This window comes from Platichthys flesus, chromosome 5, assembly GCF_949316205.1.
Source record: "Platichthys flesus chromosome 5, fPlaFle2.1, whole genome shotgun sequence".
NCBI classification, from domain to species: Eukaryota; Metazoa; Chordata; class Actinopteri; order Pleuronectiformes; family Pleuronectidae; genus Platichthys; species Platichthys flesus.
In genome coordinates, this window is record NC_084949.1 from 2,195,205 (window position 1) to 2,214,903 (window position 19,699).

The 19,699-nt window shown below is 40.0% G+C and overlaps 1 protein-coding gene across 2 annotated transcripts; it reads left to right on the forward strand.

The window, feature by feature from the left end:
• Window positions 1–807: 807 nt before the first annotated feature.
• On the forward strand, window positions 808–19,196 carry slc43a1b (solute carrier family 43 member 1b). 2 transcript variants are annotated; one of them, XM_062387443.1, is made up of 15 exons: window positions 808–1,023; window positions 2,985–3,143; window positions 4,044–4,227; window positions 4,324–4,379; window positions 4,812–4,888; window positions 7,674–7,766; window positions 8,424–8,557; window positions 10,014–10,156; window positions 10,567–10,713; window positions 10,969–11,004; window positions 11,412–11,544; window positions 12,267–12,396; window positions 12,569–12,642; window positions 13,169–13,292; window positions 18,735–19,196. In XM_062387443.1, the coding sequence occupies exons 2-15, from the start codon at window positions 2,990–2,992 to the stop codon at window positions 18,807–18,809; spliced, it is 1,560 nt and encodes a 519-aa protein (XP_062243427.1). In that variant the 5' UTR covers window positions 808–1,023; window positions 2,985–2,989; the 3' UTR covers window positions 18,810–19,196. The 2 variants fall into 2 exon arrangements, with proteins under 2 accessions (XP_062243427.1, XP_062243426.1); XM_062387442.1 differs by lacking the exon at window positions 18,735–19,196 and adding an exon at window positions 13,878–17,013 and having other exon boundaries at window positions 809–1,023.
• The last annotated feature ends 503 nt before the right edge of the window (window positions 19,197–19,699 follow it).

Below are 19,699 nucleotides of genomic sequence, written 5' to 3' on the forward strand. Positions count from 1 at the left end.
TATTCCGTCAATGACAGATTATACAAATGGTCATACTTTCGGACCTCTTCTGACTCCGGAAAGGATGTAGTTAGCGGACCAATCACAGCCTTGCTGGCTGCGTGAGGCTTGCGTAGCTTTGTCGTATAATAATTACAAAAATTGGGCAACGCACGTAAGCACGTAAGGGGCAGGCAAGGGGCTCTTGAGCGTACCCCTTCTTGCATGTCTCTGAAAACTCAGAAGCATGCGCTGGTCTTAAGTGCATCAACCCTGAGGGTACAAACCCAGAGTAACAAGAATCAAGAAAGTAATATTTCTTCAAAAATATAGCAAAACAAAGTGCTAAAGGTAAGTGCCATTTAAGTGCTACTAAATTGTTAGTTTAAAAAAAAAAAAACATTGATGCAGGCCAATTAAAAATGGATAGTGGGCCGCAGTTTGGACACCCCTGATCTATAGGAATGATGGCCAATTTAGGTTCAGTGCCTTTGTGAGGACGTTTTATCTGATCCTCACAAATTGAATGGGATGTTTGAGGGTTAGACTTCAGGGTTGGGGTGAGGCATTTAGTTGTGAAGGTTCAGGTTAGGGTAAGGTGCTAGGGAATACAATATGTCAATGAGTGTCCCCACAGCTATAGAAAGATGTGTGTGTGTGTGTGTGTGTGTGTGTGTGTGTGTGTGTGTGTGTGTGTGTGTGTGTGTGTGTGTGTGTGTGTGTGTGTGTGTGTGTGTGTGTGTGTGTGTGTGTGTGTGTGTGTGTGTGTGTGTGTGTGTGTGTGTGTGTGTGTGTGTGTGAAGGCCAGTAGAGAGGGTGGGTGAGACTTGAGCTCCATTTAGACAAACCGTACACAGAGGGAGAGCGTCACTGAGAGCACACATGTGCCAGTTAGCACACCGGCCACTTGGAGAGAAGGATATCACACTTTCAAATCATTACAGAGAGAAAGACCTAGGTCTGAAGGAGAATTCAACTTTTGCTGTTGGGAAACAGAGGCAACAACTAATACTGATCATCCACTGGAGCAAAACAACTTTTAGAGTAAGTGACCTACATGTGTTTAAATGAGAGTTTCCTGTAGTCAAATGTCAAGGCCTCACCCTTCAAGCCTGTTTGGAGGATTTCATCACCCTAAGTTTGTTTTCGCACTGCATTGTAAGTCACCTCCATTAAGGATTCACTTTGTTAGGACTGTAGGAACACATTAACTGGACTCAATCGATCGTCCAACACATGTTGAGTTTAAATGATGGCAGGGGCCTTTAGAATTTGTACAATGCAGCTTTTGACAAGTGATTTGGATGAGCCTAAGCCACATGGTAACAGGCATTTATCAACACAACAAGGTCACATTTCAATCAATCAACAAAATGTTTGCCCATATTCAAAAAGAGGCTTCAAAAGTCCTCTGCCCTTAACCCTAAACATTTGTGTATGGAAAGGGTTTATTTCGTCTCTATTTTATTATTTGATGTGCTAATAAGGACAAATATCTGTGTGAGGTATACCTTTACCATAATTATTGCAGTCAGGTGGGAAAAGCCGTTCATGTCAACTTCTCATTGATGATTTATAACTGTTGTAAAATTATAAACTGTTGGCAGAGCAGGTGCAAGCGCACAACCGCTGGCAGCTGGAATCCAACATCCACTCTTATGTATTGCATTGAGCAAATTTTATAGGAATTACAATTTTATCTCTGTATCTGGTTGCAATAAAATTTTTACAAATATGTAACATTACAATCAAAAGGGGTTAATATCTTTAGAATGTGTCAACACTCAATAGCATAAGGACAGAGAGAGAGAGAGCTCTGCTATTTCATTGGTCAGCAGGACTCACAATGTGCAAACTCGTGCCTTCTTCAGGAGTCACTGCTTTCTCAAGCTGAACACACAAACACACACACATTCATAGATTCAAATTCAAGAGTTCAAATATTTACACACTCAGAGCTGGGACAAACACTGGGATCATTGATCTGTAGTCAACCTGAGGGTTTCAGTGTGGGAAGTGGGTCCACATGGCTGAGATCAGTGCATGGCACTTGATAGCTCCAGTTACAGTTTAAGGTCAAGTGGGTTCAGATTGCTCCCTCTTGTGTCATCTTCCTATCCCCTCACTTCCTTTCAGGTTTCATTACAGCTCACAGGCTGACCTCATGTCCATGTTCCTTTTAGTGCAACAGTGATGCTATTTATTGGTGACAGCAAACCTAACTGTGTGTATGGGTGTTGATAGCATTTACTTATTCATTCGAAACTTGTAAATCGTTTTGAGTTGACATTAAGTTTTTTATATTATTCACTGTGCACGGATGGTATGTAGGTAACATTGTAGTAATGACTACTCCGTTTGTGCTCCTTACCACTGAACACTCATTTATTGACTACTGAGTATTTTTAATGATTTAGTAGTAACCACTCAGTACTCATGTATTGATGTAGTATGACCAAACATTACTCATGTAATGAAGAAGCAATGACCACTGTCAGTAATATTGCAGCTGCTATAATCACAGCAGGTCTTCAATTAGCATCCATACGATTCCCGTAGTGTCACTTAATGTGGTATATTAATACTAGAGTATAAAAACAGATACCACAAGTTCCCACTCCCCTACTACACTTCCCCTAGACATGGCATGTTATCGAGAATTTGTTTTTATAATTTCATTGACATGCAAGCCTAGCTTTTGAAAATATACATGTAATTGTGTTGTATGACAACTAAATTTAGCCATTAATAATAATAATAATATCAGCTATGACAATATTGGAGTATGTTTGCCCTAAGAGCCTGTTGCTCGTTTGACTGCTCTGAAAGAGTATGTGAGGGATTAGTACATGAAAACATGTTGCACCTAAATGTTACAGCAATGCAATTCTAATGTGACACCCGGTTCACGTATTGATTTGGTGAACCTAATGTTTGGTCGCTTACAGCTGTCTGGTGAACTAATGTTTTCCTCCTGTATGTCTGCTGTTGCTGTGTGACTCCAGCTGTCATGGCTCCTAGCTTGGCCCAGGCGTACAGGAGGAGATGGTGGATGGCCGTTACAGCCATCATAGAGAACCTGCTCTGCTCAGCTGTTCTGTTGGGCTGGGGCTCACTACTCATCATGCTGAAGAATGAAGGCTTCTATTCCCACATCTGCATTGGTGAGACCACCATCCAACCAGTTCTTGAATTTGAGTTTTCAAAGAGATCCTTTTCTGGTTCCCTGTGGTGCCATCAGTAGCTACCTATGCTTATCAGAAACTTGCCTCTCTCGTATGTTTGTTTTTACATTAGAAAGTAGATTGCACGTATACTCGTTCAGCTCAGAGCCACAGACAGGACGCTTGAATGTTTTGGTGTGGATGACATGTTCTGTCATCTTACAGCGCATGATTCTGGTTCTTCAAGGACACCATAAGTGAACATTCAAGAACTGATCTCTCAGGGACATGACAGCCATCCATTAATTGGAAAGAGACCATTATTATTGCTTTAGTTGTGTATTCAACAGTTAAGGGAATCATGGATTTATTTGTATTTATTTTCTGATAACAAGTCTTCGATGTATTTTCTTCCACCCTTAGTGTTTTGCACTGTCCCCAAACTTCTGACGTAGAATTGTAGAAACAACTCTGAGGACATGGAGGGTGGAGGATTTCAGATGTGACACTGGATAATTTTGTCAATATTCAAAACATATATCTCGAATAAAATAGTTTCAGATAGTTTTGTATAGTCATGTACTACTCTCACCTTTGCATGACTCAGACCCCCATCCAGCTCTAATCATCTTTTGTGTCCACAGGTTACTAAATATGTCTTTCACTTGCAGTTTCAGTCTATTGTATGTGCGGCTAATAAGACATTTCTTCCCACAAATCTGAACCCAAACTGTGACAACAGTGTGTCTCTTACCTCTGACACTAGCTGATTGGTGCCTGCGTCGTTAGTAGCAGTAGATTGTGTTTGGTTTGTCTGGTCTTTGCAGTCAGGGAAACTTAATAATGATAATTTGACACAGTTGACCCTCTATTGACTTGTTTTTCTGGGATTCTATTCAGATAATGAGACCGTCAACACTAACATAACATCCTTGGAAAGTGATGTTTGGAAGAGTTGTGTGGAGCAGGAAGAGATATTGAATCTGGGCTTCACCATTGGCTCGTTCCTGTTGAGTGCAGCTACTTTACCTCTGGGGATCTTAATGGATAGATATGGGCCCCGACCATTAAGGCTCATTGGCAGGTATGACAGTGCTTGAATAATTGTCTTTGATTTTTTATATGTAAATACATGAAAATGCTAATGATATATGCTTCATATATCCTGTATGCATTTCAGTTCATGTTTTGCAGCCTCCTGTGCAATGATAGCTGCGGCTGCATACAACCCTGAAGGTGAGACAAGTCACCAGGACGACAAACCTTAAAGCAAAAGCCCATCAAGTTACAGCCTGGGTCTTATTTTTGTGCTTTTGCCATCAATCATTTCAGTTATTGCAACTTCACAATGAGATTTTAGGACACTGGAGCATTTTCACATCACATTCTACCAGTCAAGGTATACAGGCAATTATAGAACAGGCAATTAACACATCTCCAGTTTGATAAAAGTTACAATGAAAACCTAAACTGTCTGTTGTTGCTACCTACTTTTTTGGTTCAACTTTGCCCAACCCAAATTGCCAATTTTTTTGAATACATATCAGTTACAATAACTTTTGATGGAGAATGATGGACAAAGGTACAAAACTTCAGAACCCGGCGTAGATAAGAATTTCCCTATAAAGTTATGTTGTAATTTATGATATTTTTCATTTGTTCCATCAGTGTTGTCAGTCCTCATTTTCCTCGCTGTCTCCTTTAATGGCTTTGGAGGAATCTGTCTGACCTTCACCTCACTCACAGTATGATTCCCACACACACATGACACATGACAACTCTCTGAGAGGGGTCAAAAGTATAATTTTCTTGCTCATTCAAGGGTAAAAAAAAATATTACAAAACTGACTAAATTGACCATAGGTGTGGTTGTGAGTGGACTTGTATTGAGTCTCCCCCCCGCGGCCGTCACAGGATAACCCATATAGATAAGGGATGGATGTTTGTCTGTTGTCAGCTGATGTCTCAGTGATATAAACGTCATCATTAGAGGGTGTATGCTGGGCTCTGTTTGGACAGCCAATATTCTACAAGGTCACCCCCTGTAGCGTACATGTGCTCCTCCAAGCACACTCTTTAAGGTGACCATTAAGTAGTATATTAAGAACAACTCTGTTTCCGAGGACTCACAGCTGTCAGTGTGTGTGTCCTCACAGGATACCCCTCCTGACAGGAAACATTGGGATAGTTAGTAGGACAAACACTTTGCTCACTGGACTTTGTGGCCTGCCTGGAACACCACAGTGATAGGCTACAGTGCATAAACTGCTTATTCACTAGGATAGCCCATATCCCCATGTGCTATCTTGTCATCTGTCAAAGCAGTCTGATTTCACACATCGTCTGTGTTGCAGGAAGTGTAACATGCTAGAGGGTTTCGACTTATAGAAAGCAGAGCCTAGCAGCAGCAGTTATCTGACCCCTCTGTGACTAACAGTCCATTACATGCGCCCACATAATATTCTGTAACATTGTGTTGGAAACGCATTGTATCTTTGTGTTGTTTTGTGATTTGTGTACCTGTGATCATAAGCACGTGTTCCTCTGTGACTGTGTGTATTTTGGAAAGCACCACATGTTGTTCCACTTGGTCTAAATTCTGCTGCAGCCTTTCAGCCAATCCAAAACACAGGCAGGCAACACACCCTCCCACAGCCTTGTTCCCTTATCAACCCCACGTCCCTCTCTCTCTTCCTCCCAATTCCTGAGGTAGACCATGTCCTGCATTTGACATTGTCATTTTGGCCTTGTGTGTTTGTTTGTAGTTGTTGTGGGAACCTATATTTGTCTACATTCACTTAATGGGGACAAAAAGCAGGTCCCCATAATGTTAATCATTGCATTTCAACATGAGGACTAGGACTAGGACTAAGATTAGATTTGATTTAGGTTAAGGTTAGGTTAAGGATTCTCTTGAAAATAAATGTAGTTTCCTCTTAAGTCTCGGAGATCCACACTGTGTGTGTGTCTGTGTATTTGTGTGTGTGCATGTGTGTGTGTGTGTGTGTGTGTGTGTGTGTGTGTGCGTGTGTGCGTGTGTATGTGTGCGTGTGTCTGCTGATCAAACTATCTTATGTAAACAGTCTACATTCCTAGCTGACCTTGCAGCCAACATGTTTTGTGCTGTGTCACTTGATAATTCATCTAGCTCAATATCAAACTTACTCACCGGGGCTGTCCTTTTTTTAAATCCCTCTTTTCGATGGCCTTAACCAGTAAGTATTGCCATCATTTATTTTAACGGGAAAAACACTGTAAGCCACACTTGAGTCTCACAACACAAAGTACAGATCTTGGTGGGAATGTCATTAACATTAATGGACAGGTAAGACCTGATACTAGTACTGCATGAAAGATCAGGAATCACCAACATTTTGTTCCTTTTACCTGCTATCGGAACATTAATATTTACTGCATACAATGTTAAAATGAAAGAATTACAAAACAATTTCATGACACCTGAGTATGACATGACCGTTGTACTGACTGGGTGCTTGCACAGAATGGTGTATTGGAGAACTTTATAGTGTTAAGGTCATTTAACAGGTTTGATTTATGTGAACACTACAGAAGTGTACAGAGCACAAAGAAAGAGGGATAAGAGGCAGGCTTGGGCAACTGAAGGTTAAAACAGGTGGAGCAGCTAATGGAAAGAGAGATGGAGAGCCATGGAAAAGAGAGGAGTAGATAAGAATGGAAAAACTGAGGTAGAAGCAAAGAGACAACAACATGGACACATGACTGAGGAGGGCGAGAAAGTCAGATCAGAGAGGTTTTACATGAGGATCGAAGAAATAGACAAAAATCTGTATCTTTACATTGGAGCATTCACGTATATGTGGGTACAATATGAATTATTTAACTATCTTCAGCAACTTAATCATTACTGTCAATACTGTCATATGAATTAGAAGAGAGGAAGGTTAGAGCTGCAGGACAGTCAGTTAAACTTGACAATGGCAAAAAATATGGAAAGAGGAGAAAGTAACCTCAGAGTCTACCAGAGAATGTTCATCTGTACACACCCACACATGTCCCAAGCTGTCTGGAAAACAGGACTAGGTCAAAACCTAGTAAATTACTGATTCAGTCATATAGTGGTGGTGTGACTTCATCACATACTGTTGCAGTTCAGCCAAACAAGCACACAGAGACTGTGTGTTGTAGTGTGTGTGAAGGGGACAGCTGCTGCTGCAGTGTGTGTGAGTCTGTGTGGGTGCCTGCAGTTTATGTCGATCCTGTACTTGTAGAGCATGAGTCGTAAGAATTAGTAGCACCACCTGCTGGTTAAGTTCCTAAAGTGCATTTGACTGGTAATTTTCACTTGCAGCATTCAGCTTAGTCGATTTTCGACTGTGTATTTTAATACAAATGACCAAGGATCACTGAACAGAAACAGAACTGGTTCATACATTTACCACAGATGTTCACAGGGGTAAAGAGCTTCTTCTCCAGTGAAAGTGGTGGCATTGTTCATTTATTCATTTGATGTAATGGAAGTTTAATTTATTTTTTCTCTCTTTCATCCAGCTGCCAAACATGTTTGGGAATTTACGATCAACCATCCTCTCCCTTATGATTGGATCCTATGCTTCTTCAGCTGTGACCTTCCCTGGTGTCAAGGTGCACTCTCTTTCTCACACACACACACACACACACAAATATGAATATATATTTATACAATTTTGATTACTTGCTTTTTTGTTTAAAAATCTAATAAAAGTGAATAAATTAGACTTTATTCACTAGCATAGTAGAAACAAGCTTTTCCTGGAGAAAATACACATGATTGCTGACAGCTGACAGGTTATGTTTAATAAAATGTAAATGTAGCAGCTGAAGGACTGTGAACAGGACAAAACGTCGAAGAAACATCACAAGAACATTTCAAAGAGAGCAACACAAAGAAAAGAAAGATAAGAAATAAGCCCCTTAAGGAGAAGAAAGGGATGATAATGAGGGAGGATGGAAAGATACATTTAAAGAAGAGGAAACTCCAAAAGGAGGAATGAAACTATAATTAGAAGAAGGTAAAAAGAAAGTAAGAAGTAGGGAGGGACAGTAGGTGGGAATAATTACAGTGGGAGTTCAGCGACGATGTTTAGCAGCAATTTAAGGTAAATATTAAAGTAATGTAATGAGGTGAACTTTATACAAATATTTAAAATATTGTTTTCCTCTCCGTCCCTCTCTCCCTCTTTCTGTCTGTGTTCCTTTTTTCCAACTTGTCTTCCTCCCATCCAAACCCTCCTCCTCTTCCTCCCTGTCTTACTGCCCCAGGTGATTTATGACTTCGGCGTGTCGTTCCGTGTCATCATGTGGGTTTGGTCAGGTATGGCCTGCCTGGTCTTCCTCAACTGCCTCCTGAACTGGCCCGCCGAATCCTTCCCGGCACCTGAAGACATCAGATATACGTCAGTATGCTTTACGTCTTGTCGTCACATCAGTGTGCACAGCAACACACACAGACACAAAAACACAAGCTTATAGAAAAAGAGCCTATATAGCTGCTTAATGCTTCACTGTGTGACTCCTATTCTGTAGAAGAAGTATGAAATCATGGAAACATGGCTTAAATTGTGTAACTTACAGTATTTCAGTGGCATACACAGACAGGTAAGAATGGTGTATGATAGAAAAAGGAATGCATACAGTGAATGGGACTTGTACTGTAAAGCACTTTGGTTGATAGCACTGGAAATATAAATAAATTCATAAGTACATAATTACATTCACCATTTACACTGAACACTAGCTTGACGGCATGCTGTGAAAGCCACACTGTGGACTTCACTAGACTGTACGGGATAGGCCAAATGTGTATCAGGTGTGTGGGAGTATTGGTGGGTGGAGGCATGTGAAAGCAATGGCTCACAAAAAAAAATCTTACAGATAGGACTAAAAAATAATATATGATATGATAAGAAGTTTGAAACCTCGGGCAGAGCTCTGTGTCTCTGTCAAGCTGACTGCAGGTTTCAAATTCAATGTGCAAGTTCAAGACCGACACACACAGAAGTAACAAATGTTCAAGTCAATGTGCAAATAAAGGTAACATCAGTAACAAACCCCAAACTTCCAAACCTAAGCGTGTAGGGGAAGTTGTTGATGACGGAGAAAGGAGAATCCAGAGTCCTCTGTGACAGAGGAGATGATCCTGAAGTAAGAGGATGACAGGCAGAGTTAATCGTGAGGCAGGTTCGACTAATCAATAAAAAAGATTAAAGACGGGCAAGATTCACCCGAAGCACGATACCACAAGGGAAGATGTTGTTCTGGAAAGCTGCTGCTGTAACAAGTTAGTTTTCCCCGTGTTGGATCAATACAGTTTTAACGTATCCTATGTCACCTCATCTCACCTCACTGTATTTTATCGTATTTCATCCAGTCAGACAATAAGTGAACCCGAGCCAGATCTCCCAATCCAAGTTGGTCGGTCAATGGCCAATACCATACCTATGGTTCTCAGCCGCAGGAACAGAAAGACTGTTCAGAATCAGAATTGCAGAACTGCTTTTACCAGGAGAATCACCAGATGAATACGAACAAGAGCCTGCTATATTCTTCAGGACAAGTCTCTGAATGTCCCTAAATCACAGAACATCTGTGGGGAAAGCTGAAACTGGCCGTTAACAGATGCTTCCCATTCAATCCGATGGAGCTTGAGAGGCCTTAAGGAATGCACATTAAAATCTGCAAAAAGTCTAATTACTGAATACTTCCTGAAGCCACTGTATGATAAATCCTCTTGCATGTAGTATACCCCATGACTTTTGATCATAGATATAATCTGTCTTGTTTTAGACATGGTGACAGACTTAACTCTGGATTTATTATTTGTAGAACTGCCATCTCTCTTTGTTTCTGCAGTAAAAGGGTGAAGATGAGTGGGGTTGTGACAGAGGACAAGATAACTGGAGACAGGTATGTCACTCATGTCAACCTCATGGAAGACATGATGGAGGGCAAGAAACCAGAACCCGATCAGACAGACTCACAAAGCAGAGCTCAGGGTGAGTAACATTATTGTGTTTGTATGAAACAAACAAATCAGATGTTTTCTTTTCTTCTTTCCAGGCTGCAAAAGCCTTTGAAAAGCATTTAGATCAGTAAATCATTTGACAGTGAGTCTCCTTTTTTTAAACGGGTGCCAAACAGTTGGGCAAAATAAGTGATGTGGATCTAATTCAGTCTGTGTTCTGTGTTCTGTGTTCTGTGTTTGTCTCCAAACCCAAACCCTAATAACATGATCAGGCTCATGAGAAGTAGACTGATCTTCATGGGTATAATTGGTCCACCTTAATTTCACTTTTCATATACACGTTTTATTAAAAATAAAACAGTACAACCAGGTTGCAGTGCATTCTGGGAGTCACTCCCTGGAGTCAAGGCTGCTCTCACATACTGTCTCTCTCCTCCTCAGGCTCCGTGCCACTCTGTGTTTCTATGTGCTCCCCTATCTTGCTGTGGAGTCTCATCACCATGGCAATGACCCAGCTGCGGCTGATCTTCTTCATGGGAGCCATAAACAAGATGGTGGAGTTTCTGGTCGCCCACGGCAACCCCAACCGTGAGAATAATAACTTATATGACTACGTTGTTATCAGTTAACAACAGAAAAGAACCCTGGATATCATTACCATCAGGTTTACAATGTTATGAAGAAGATTAAAACAAAAGCAAGTGAAATGATTTAACTGACAAAAGATGGGTCAAGACTGACTGGAGTAGTGATGTTGCAGCTGATGTCGTCTACTAAACTCAAGCATTTCATTAGAATTACTATCTGTGGGGATCCCTGATGTCCCACTGTTCTCTCTTTCAGCCTCAGAAAAGCTGCAAAATGAGGTGGAGGAACAAGGTAATGCTCGAAAGGTCTACCTGTCTGTGTGTCTGCCTGTGTGTGTGTGTGTGTGTGTGTGTGTTTGTGTGTGTGTATGTGTGTCTACCTGTATGTGTGTCTACCTGTCTGTGTGTCTATCTGTCTGTGTGTCTGCCTGAATTTCTGTCTGCCTGCCTTACTCTGTGTCTCTCTGTCTCTCTGTCTCTCTGTCTGTCCGTCTATCTTTTTCTATCATCAATAGAGATACACCACATACAGCTTATTTAGATTAACCTATCATTCATTATGATGTCATTCTGAAATGGTATAACTGAAATATCAAATAATTCGCATAGCCTGAATGACATATAGTAGACTAGCAGTGTATTACCTCTGATGCTGTTCATTTCTATTGACTTCACTCTGTCTCTGCATGTCCTCCCCAGTTGGTTTCTACTCTTCTATCTTCGGTTCAATGCAGCTGCTGTGTCTACTGACTTGTCCTTTGATTGGTTACATCATGGACTGGAGATTGAGGGAGTGTGAAGAGGAAAATGCAAACACACAAACACAGAAGAGGTAATCAGAGAGTCCGGTGGCTTAGCCTCAGGTTAAGACATTGTGTTAATGCCGTACAGCCGACAGAAGCCTGATGGTCACTGTATAGATTGGGCTCAGATGGTTTCTACAGAGAAGTTTGCGTGTTCTTGTGGGTTTTCTGTGGGTACTCTGGTTTCCTTACACAGTGGAACACATGCAGATTGGGGATAGGTTAATTGGAGACTCTAAACTAACTGTAGGTGTGAATGTAATTGTGAATGGTTGCTTATCTCTGTATGTTGACCCTGTGATACACTGGCAATCTCGTCCCTTACGCCTGGTGGACACTAAAGGATTTTCAACTCTTAACCGATTTTAGAGACTTGGGAGACCAGCAACATACTGACAGATTTAAAAGATTTTTTAAATTATAATCATCAGAACACCCACAATTTGGCCAGTACATAAGGCCATACATTTGCTTTTTGAAGGGTTAGGGTTAGGGTTAAAAGATATTGAATGGATCCGATTGGTGGTGCTTCCTGGTGAGTTCGCTCCTATTCATGCTCAGTATACCCTGCAAGCCTATAAGAGATCGGGAAGTATCTGACGCAATCAGTAGCTTATTTTGTCAACCCCTCACCCCAGACAATGGACTCTGACTGACCTCTATTTGGGAACGCCTAAATCGGGTCTATTAGTGTGCAGGAGCCCTACGTTGTGCACCTCTTTGATATTTTACATTTGTCTCCTTTTGTCAGCCAATCAGATCCTCCAAAGAGAGACCGAAAGATCCAGAAACTCACGAATGCCATGAGAGCGTTCATCTTCACCAACCTTCTTTTGGTTGTCTTTGGAATCCTTTCCTTGATTGACAACCTGCCCCTACAGGTCAGAAAAATGCCCTACAGGAAAACAAAGTTCAAAGTTTGCATGCGTATAGACACAGTATGAAGATCAATACAACTGAATTTAAGGACACACACAAATTAAAAAACACACAGTGACATGCTTGATGAACAGTTGTAAATCTCTGTCTGCCTTATGTGTCTTCTTTTGTTAGATGGTGTCATTTGTTCTGCATACTATAGTGAGAGGATTTATCCATTCCTGCTGTGGAGGCCTTTATGCCGCTGTGTGAGTACAGCCACTATCCAGCTCTACTGGTCAATATTTGTAATACTAACAATGGATCTAGAATAAGAGTGTAATTTGAATAGTGTTGTTTGTTTTTGGAATCCATACCTCCTCTCAGCTCCACTGAGCTTTTCAATCTTGAGCAAATTTGGGTTAACAACAACTTAACTGTATGTTTATTCTCATCATGCTCACTCTTTTCACTGTACACTACCAAATAGAACAAACAATAAAAAACAGGAGGCCCATAGTGGTGAACATAGTGGAGCATTTAGCTGCTAATGAGACTGATGTTTCCCTCACCCTCAGGAGTAGGTGGAGAACAAATCAGAGCTAAAACAGTGAATATTGGACTTTTATTCATCAGATGGTCAGAAATATGACAAATGATTGTTGGTGTTACTCTGGTTCTGGTGGATTTTTAAATATATGACTGTTTGCTAGCACGTTGGCAATAACAACGTAATAGATGAAAATGTATCAGTGCTCATTTTCTCACTTCCTTCTATTATCCATCCTACTCTAGGTATCCAGCCAACCACTTTGGGACACTGACCGGTATGCAGTCAATGATCAGTGCTGCTTTTGCCTTGTTCCAACAGCCACTGTTCATACTGATGTTGGGACCCCTCCATGGCGATCCTTACTGGGTAGAAAGCACAAACAGACACAAACGCACAGACACACATACAAGCTGTTTATCAATTCCAAGCCCACATCTGGAGGAGTTGGTCTTCATGGGCCATGTAGAAAATGAAGGCTAAACCAAGATGACATGGTCTGATCTACAGATGCTTTCTGTGTTCAGCGTCATCAGCTCATTCTGCCTTTTTTGCTGTTGCCTTAGCAACAGAGCAGAAGTTGGACATGATGAGAAAATTTTGATTACCCTCGGTTTAAAAAAATGTGTACTGCTAGCTGTTCAGTTTACTTGAAGCAGGATAGTCAAGTATTAAAAGTCTTGCTGCTTGTCAGAGCATTTATCCCTTTGAAAAGCGGTTTGTCACCAAAGCACAATAAATACTGGGATAGGCTGGACCGGTACGGTTCCACCCATTGAGATCAGTCATTGAAAGACAGCATTTGTCATTCACATTTGAAGGAGCTTTCAAAATGGAACATTGTAGTCCTGCCACTGTGCTGTAAGCAACCTTCAAATGCAGCCTATGAAGGATGCCGCCCCTGAATTGAGACATCTATAGTATCATGCCCTGACCTGTCTCTCATTATAACAGATCAATCTGGGCCTCCTTATCTTCTCCCTGGCTGGCTTCCTGTTGCCGGGCTATCTCTTCTACCACCGCAGAAACCTGATAAAGGCAAAGAGACAAACCGATTTGCACGCAGTTAATGGATACACATCAAATGAGCATTCTGATTAAGATTAAAGTAAATGTGTAAATGATTGATTTATTTTTTTGTAATCACTTCTAAGTAGATTTTGAATGTTAAATAGAAGACATATTTATAACCCCCATGTCAGACTTCTCATTTAGAAAAATCCATCACTTAAGAATGACTGGCGGTGTCTCAGTTGTCAGCACTGTGGCTTCACAGTGGAGCCCTGTGTTGCACATTCAGTTATGATCTTTTTGTGATGTTTAAGTTTTGTGCCCAGTTTATGGGAGATCATTTTCTCCACTTACAGCCTAAATTACCTATAAGTGAGAATAAGTGCACACTGGGAAAACTCTGCATGCAAGTGCATCATTGAATGTGCTTGTGTGTTAAGTAATCCATCATATTAAACACCAAAAATACAGTACAATAAAGAACTCTTTAAAATGTAAGCTTAATTAGTGCAAATTAGAGGAACATAATATGGTACCCCATATGATAACAGGGTAATTGTCACCTATGGCAGCAGAGGGTGCTGTTCAACAGAACTTACACAGTTGTGCTTTAAGTGGTCATATTAAGATAGCAGGCCTGAAAACAATTCGAAATTGTAGCAACAGTCTCACATATACAAAATATATATGACAGTATACAGTGTAGGTGATGATTTCCCTTGGTAGTTTCTGCTATTGAAGAGGCTACCAAGAAGCCCCATGTAAATAACCCTCAGGTAGTGTTACAAATAGTCCCCAAATAGCGTTAAATAAAGAGTTTGACAGTTGGGGAAATGCTATTTATTACCTTACTGAAAGTTAGATAGAAAAATGATGTTCTTGTGTGGATTTGTACATGTACTTGATTAGTTAGTTAAGCTAGATTTTAGCACAGCTTAGCATACAAACTGAAAGCAGCCAGACTCGATATGTCCAACTACCGACATCTTGCTCACTGTTGTTGAGATAAACTGGAATGTTTGTTTGGTAACTGTAGCAGATAAAAGTTTTCCTTTAGGTTGCATTTCATCATGACTTAGTGAATTCAGGATATATATAGGAGTTGCATTCGCTTCAGGTTTACATTGGTGTGTTTCTCTATTTACAGCTATGTGAAAATATTGTAACAGGGATATATGAGATGTTTCTTGTACAAGAGCATAGAATGTAACTTGATCCCGACTTGTGTTTATTTCATTCCCTGGAGAATATCAGCTCATAAAAGTGAGAACTGGCAGGAAGTGCTTTAGGACATTTTTCTGTGACCAGAAGTGATTTTATCTCAAATTTAGAAAATTAAATCAAGTGTATTACATGTTTTCATAATACAAGACAGAAAATTTGCACCCCTGGCTAAAGCAATCATGACCTCCCCTTAAAGCAGAAAATTAAGCAAATATTTACTGACAGAGAAACACGTTTTAAACTTGTTAAATTGGAATTGTCAACTGGTTTCTCTAAATTCATAGCAGCAGAACCAAGCAGCCTTTACATTAATATTCACATAGCATCCAACTCTCTCGTATATGTGAGATATTTGTATGATTTTGTAAATGCGGTGTTTGGAAGTTTAAAAGTTTGTTTTAGAAGTTATGCTGTTTAATGCTTCAGTGCATAATATTTTTTCAGTCTATTTGCTGAATTGTTAATTTGTTATTGCTGATGATGTTGCAAGACATCACAAGCTGCAGATGGTTCAGCCAATCAGAGCTCTTTAATGGTATAGGGCCTTCAATGTTAGTGTGAAATAGTGTGAGACACATTCACTTCCAGTTGTGAATCAACACATTTAGTCCACCCAGACTGCTCTATCTGTTCAAACTTTTTAACCGAGAAAGAAGCAATGCTCTCCAGAGTACATGCAGTTTGAGTGAAGGGGATGTAACTGCCCTCTCTATCAGAAGTATTATAATTGTTTTATACTTCAACTGTTCAGTATAATAATAAATTAATATGAGCAGATGGAAAGTACACTCACATGAATTGGGACCAAAGCAGGAGGGGATATAAAATGAATGCAGTCTCTGTCATTGTCTTTGGAATCATAAGTATCCTTCCTGGTTGCATAATTTCATTGTGCAGTTATAAAATAGTATATAAATGAGAGGTCAGTCTCTTCCTCTATAAGCTGGCAGGGCACTGGACAGCCTCAAAATGTTGCAGATCAGAGTTATATCAGTTTGAAAGCTTGCAAAGTAAAGACAGCCAGTCAGTTCACAACCAGAAGCAAATGTTTGTCACACTGTCATGAATGTAATTGTACTTTTTTCCTATCTGAAGTGGGTAAGGATCTGCTCTGTCCGTCCTCTGATTTACTTACCTTGACCCTCGTGAATTATCACGCTTATCACCAAAACCCACCCTACCAAAGTGTGCAACAAGTACAAGCATATACTAGGGTAGGGAGTGACCTGCCTCTGATTGGTGTCCGCCCAACTCAGGTGGCAATAAAACAAGATGTGCCACCAGGAGGACCAAAATGAGGAGGAGGAGTTAATGCAACAGAAAGTAAATTGACTGAGGATTTTGGTGAACATGCTGGTCCCATGAATATAACAATAAATAAATAATAAATTACACTTTGTGTGTTGAGATGACTGGCACAACCATTCCCCCTACTCTCCTTCTCCTCCACCAAAGCTTTTCTGTGCAGGCACAAACTTGTTTAAAGAAACCAAAAAAGGGGGTTGGGAAAAGTAGGTAACTGTATATATATTAAAGTACAGACAACGGTAAAGCTGATTTATTTTACCGCTGCTTTTATATAAGCAAACAATGTCAGATATGATGAATAAAGGTATTAAACAGGGCTCCAGGGAACTGTCAAGAGATAGTGGATCCAGTGACAATAATTGGATGATAAGATTTATCCAGTGGATATATCATGACATGTAAAATAGTTGTAATGTGTGCCTTTGTGTGACGTATGCAAGCTTTGCAAGGCTTGCCTTGGTTTGAGCCATATTAAGTGAAATCTCATGTATAAGCGTTTTGATTTAAAAGCAGCATTCGCACAAATAAAGAAAACTATTTTGTTTGACCCATGTTTGTTTCTCATGCAACTCCTCTGCCTAGGGACAGATCATGCACACATATACAACTGGCACACCTTAAAAACAAATCAGGAACCTTCAGAAACACATACAATTGTATTTGCTAAATTATCTGCTGTACTTTTGTTATATTAAATTGATTCTACCTCAAACATACGTTTTTTTTAATTGCACCGTTATTTTAGCTTTTTAAAAATGTATATTATGCACCTAAATGATTGCTGATTAATTTCGTTGTACACTGTGCAATGACAATAAAAAAATATTTTATTCTATTCTTTTCTAAAACGGAATGAACAGATGACTGATATAAAAAAAGTTTTAAATTGTTAAAAATGCAAGCTTGGAGGCTTAAGTTGTACACTCCATTCTCTTTTATCTTGTTTTTCTTTATGCATGATGACAATACAGTATAAAAAATCAAAGGTTTCCATTTTGATTTTATCTTGGTTTGAATTGACATCTTGTAAGATGTTCAAAACAATATGTGGATTGTTCTCTCGCTCTTCCCTGACTGAACATGTGTTACCTAACATACAGTGCTGTGAAAAAGTGTTTGCCCCCTTCCCGGTTTCTTATGTTTTTGCATATTTGTCAAACTTAAATCTTTCAGATCATTAAAGCAATTTTAATATTAAACAAAGATAACCTGAGTAAATATAAAATGCAGTTTTTAAATGATGATTTCATTTATTAAGGGAAAAAAACTATCCAAACCTACCTGGCCCTATGTAAAAAAGTAATTACCCCCCATGATAAATCATGATTGAATTGTGATTAACAACATTTTTTGGAAAGCTGATGTCAATTTCACTAGACATACCTAGGCCTGATAACTAGCAGACCTGTTGAATAAATAAATCACTTAAATAGAACTTGTCTGACAAAGTGAAGTAGGCTAAAAGATCTTAAAAAGCAACACATAATGCCGTGATCTAAAGAAATTCAAAAACAGATAAGAAACAAAGTAATTTACATGTATCAGTCTGGAAAGGGTTTTCCAAAGCCATTTCTAAGGCTTTGGGACTTCAGTGAACCACGGTGAGAGCCGTTATCAACATATGAAGAAGACTTGGAACAGTTGTGAATCTTCCCAGGAGTGGCCGGCCTACCAAATTACTCCAAGTGCACATCGACGACTCATCCAGGAGGTCATAAAAGATCCCAGAACAACATCTAAGGAACTGCAGGCCTCACTTGCCTCAGTTAAGTCAGTGTTTGTGATTCAACAATAAGAAAGAGACTGGGCAAAAATGGCATCCATGGGAGAGTTCCACGGAGAAAGCCACTGCTGATCAACACAGCATTTCATAAAAACAACATCATAACAACAGTCAAACATGGTGGGACAGTGTGATGGTCTGGGGCTGCTTTGCAGCTTCAGGACCTGGATGACTTGCCATAGTTGATGGAACCATGAATTCTGCTTTCTACCAGAAAATCCTGCAGGACAATGTCTGGCCAAAGAAGACTGATGTGAAAGACTCATTGCCAGTGTGTGCTTGATTGCAGTTGTTTCCGCCAAGGGTGGCACAACCAGTTATTAGGTTTAGGGGGCAATTATTTTTCACAAAGGACCAGGTAGGTTTGGATAGCTTTTTTCCCTTAATAAGTGAAATCATGAGAAATATGCAAAAAAATAAAAAATCTGGAAGGGGGCAAATACTTTTACACAACACTGTACCTTTTGCTCTGTATCTTTCACTAGGGCATCAGATCTCATCCGTCTGTCGGTGACATAAGACCCTACCTGAGACCCTGCAGTTCACCTGTATGTCTGTGACATAAGACCCTACCTGAGAGCTTGCAGGTCACCTGACTGTCTGCATGTCTGTCTGTGATTTCAGACCCTACCAGAGACCCTGCAGTTCACCGACTGTCTGCATGTCTGTCTGTCTGTTAAGTCTGTGCTACACAGAGCCACATAAAGTCGAACACACTTTATGACAACAGAGCTCACCTGTCTGTATGTCTGTCTGTCTGTCTGTCTGCCAGAGCTCATGTGTGTGACATTTGAGCTCAATTTCTACATTAAGACTAGGATATACCAAGACCTAAAGTAACAACATCTGAAAAGTGTTTCATGCCATGATATGATTTGATGTTCATAATGTCGGGAGGAGCTTGTATGAAAAAAAGGATGATAAATTTGATATTTTTTGCCAGCTTCCAGCTGGAATATTTCTAATAAAAATGTCAAAAAAGCCTGTCTCCTTCTGCTGCCTTGACTCAAATGCATTATTTTTTGGACCCCCACATCAACAAACTTGCCTGTCACTGGGTTTAGCTAAAATGATTCGATTAACTTCTTAAAAAATACAGATCAACGTAGAAATATCATTAATGTTAATAGTTATTAGTTTCATTTATGAATAGCTTTTCAAATGATGCCGCATAAAAGTTGAATAAAAGAGCTATGGATAAGGAATATAGGAAAGAATACAGTGACCAATAATTCTGCATGGACAGGATAATACAGTATTAAAATGTTATGTTAAAAATAAGGAAAATCTACTACCCCCCATCCCCACACACAGAGAGAGAGAGGGAAGAGAGAGAGAGAGAGAGATAAACTGTTTAAACTGTTTTCTTTGTTCGACCCCCTATAGGAAATGGGTCATCACAAAATCATCCTTTGTTTTGTCATTGCCATGATTGCCCCTTTAGTTCAGA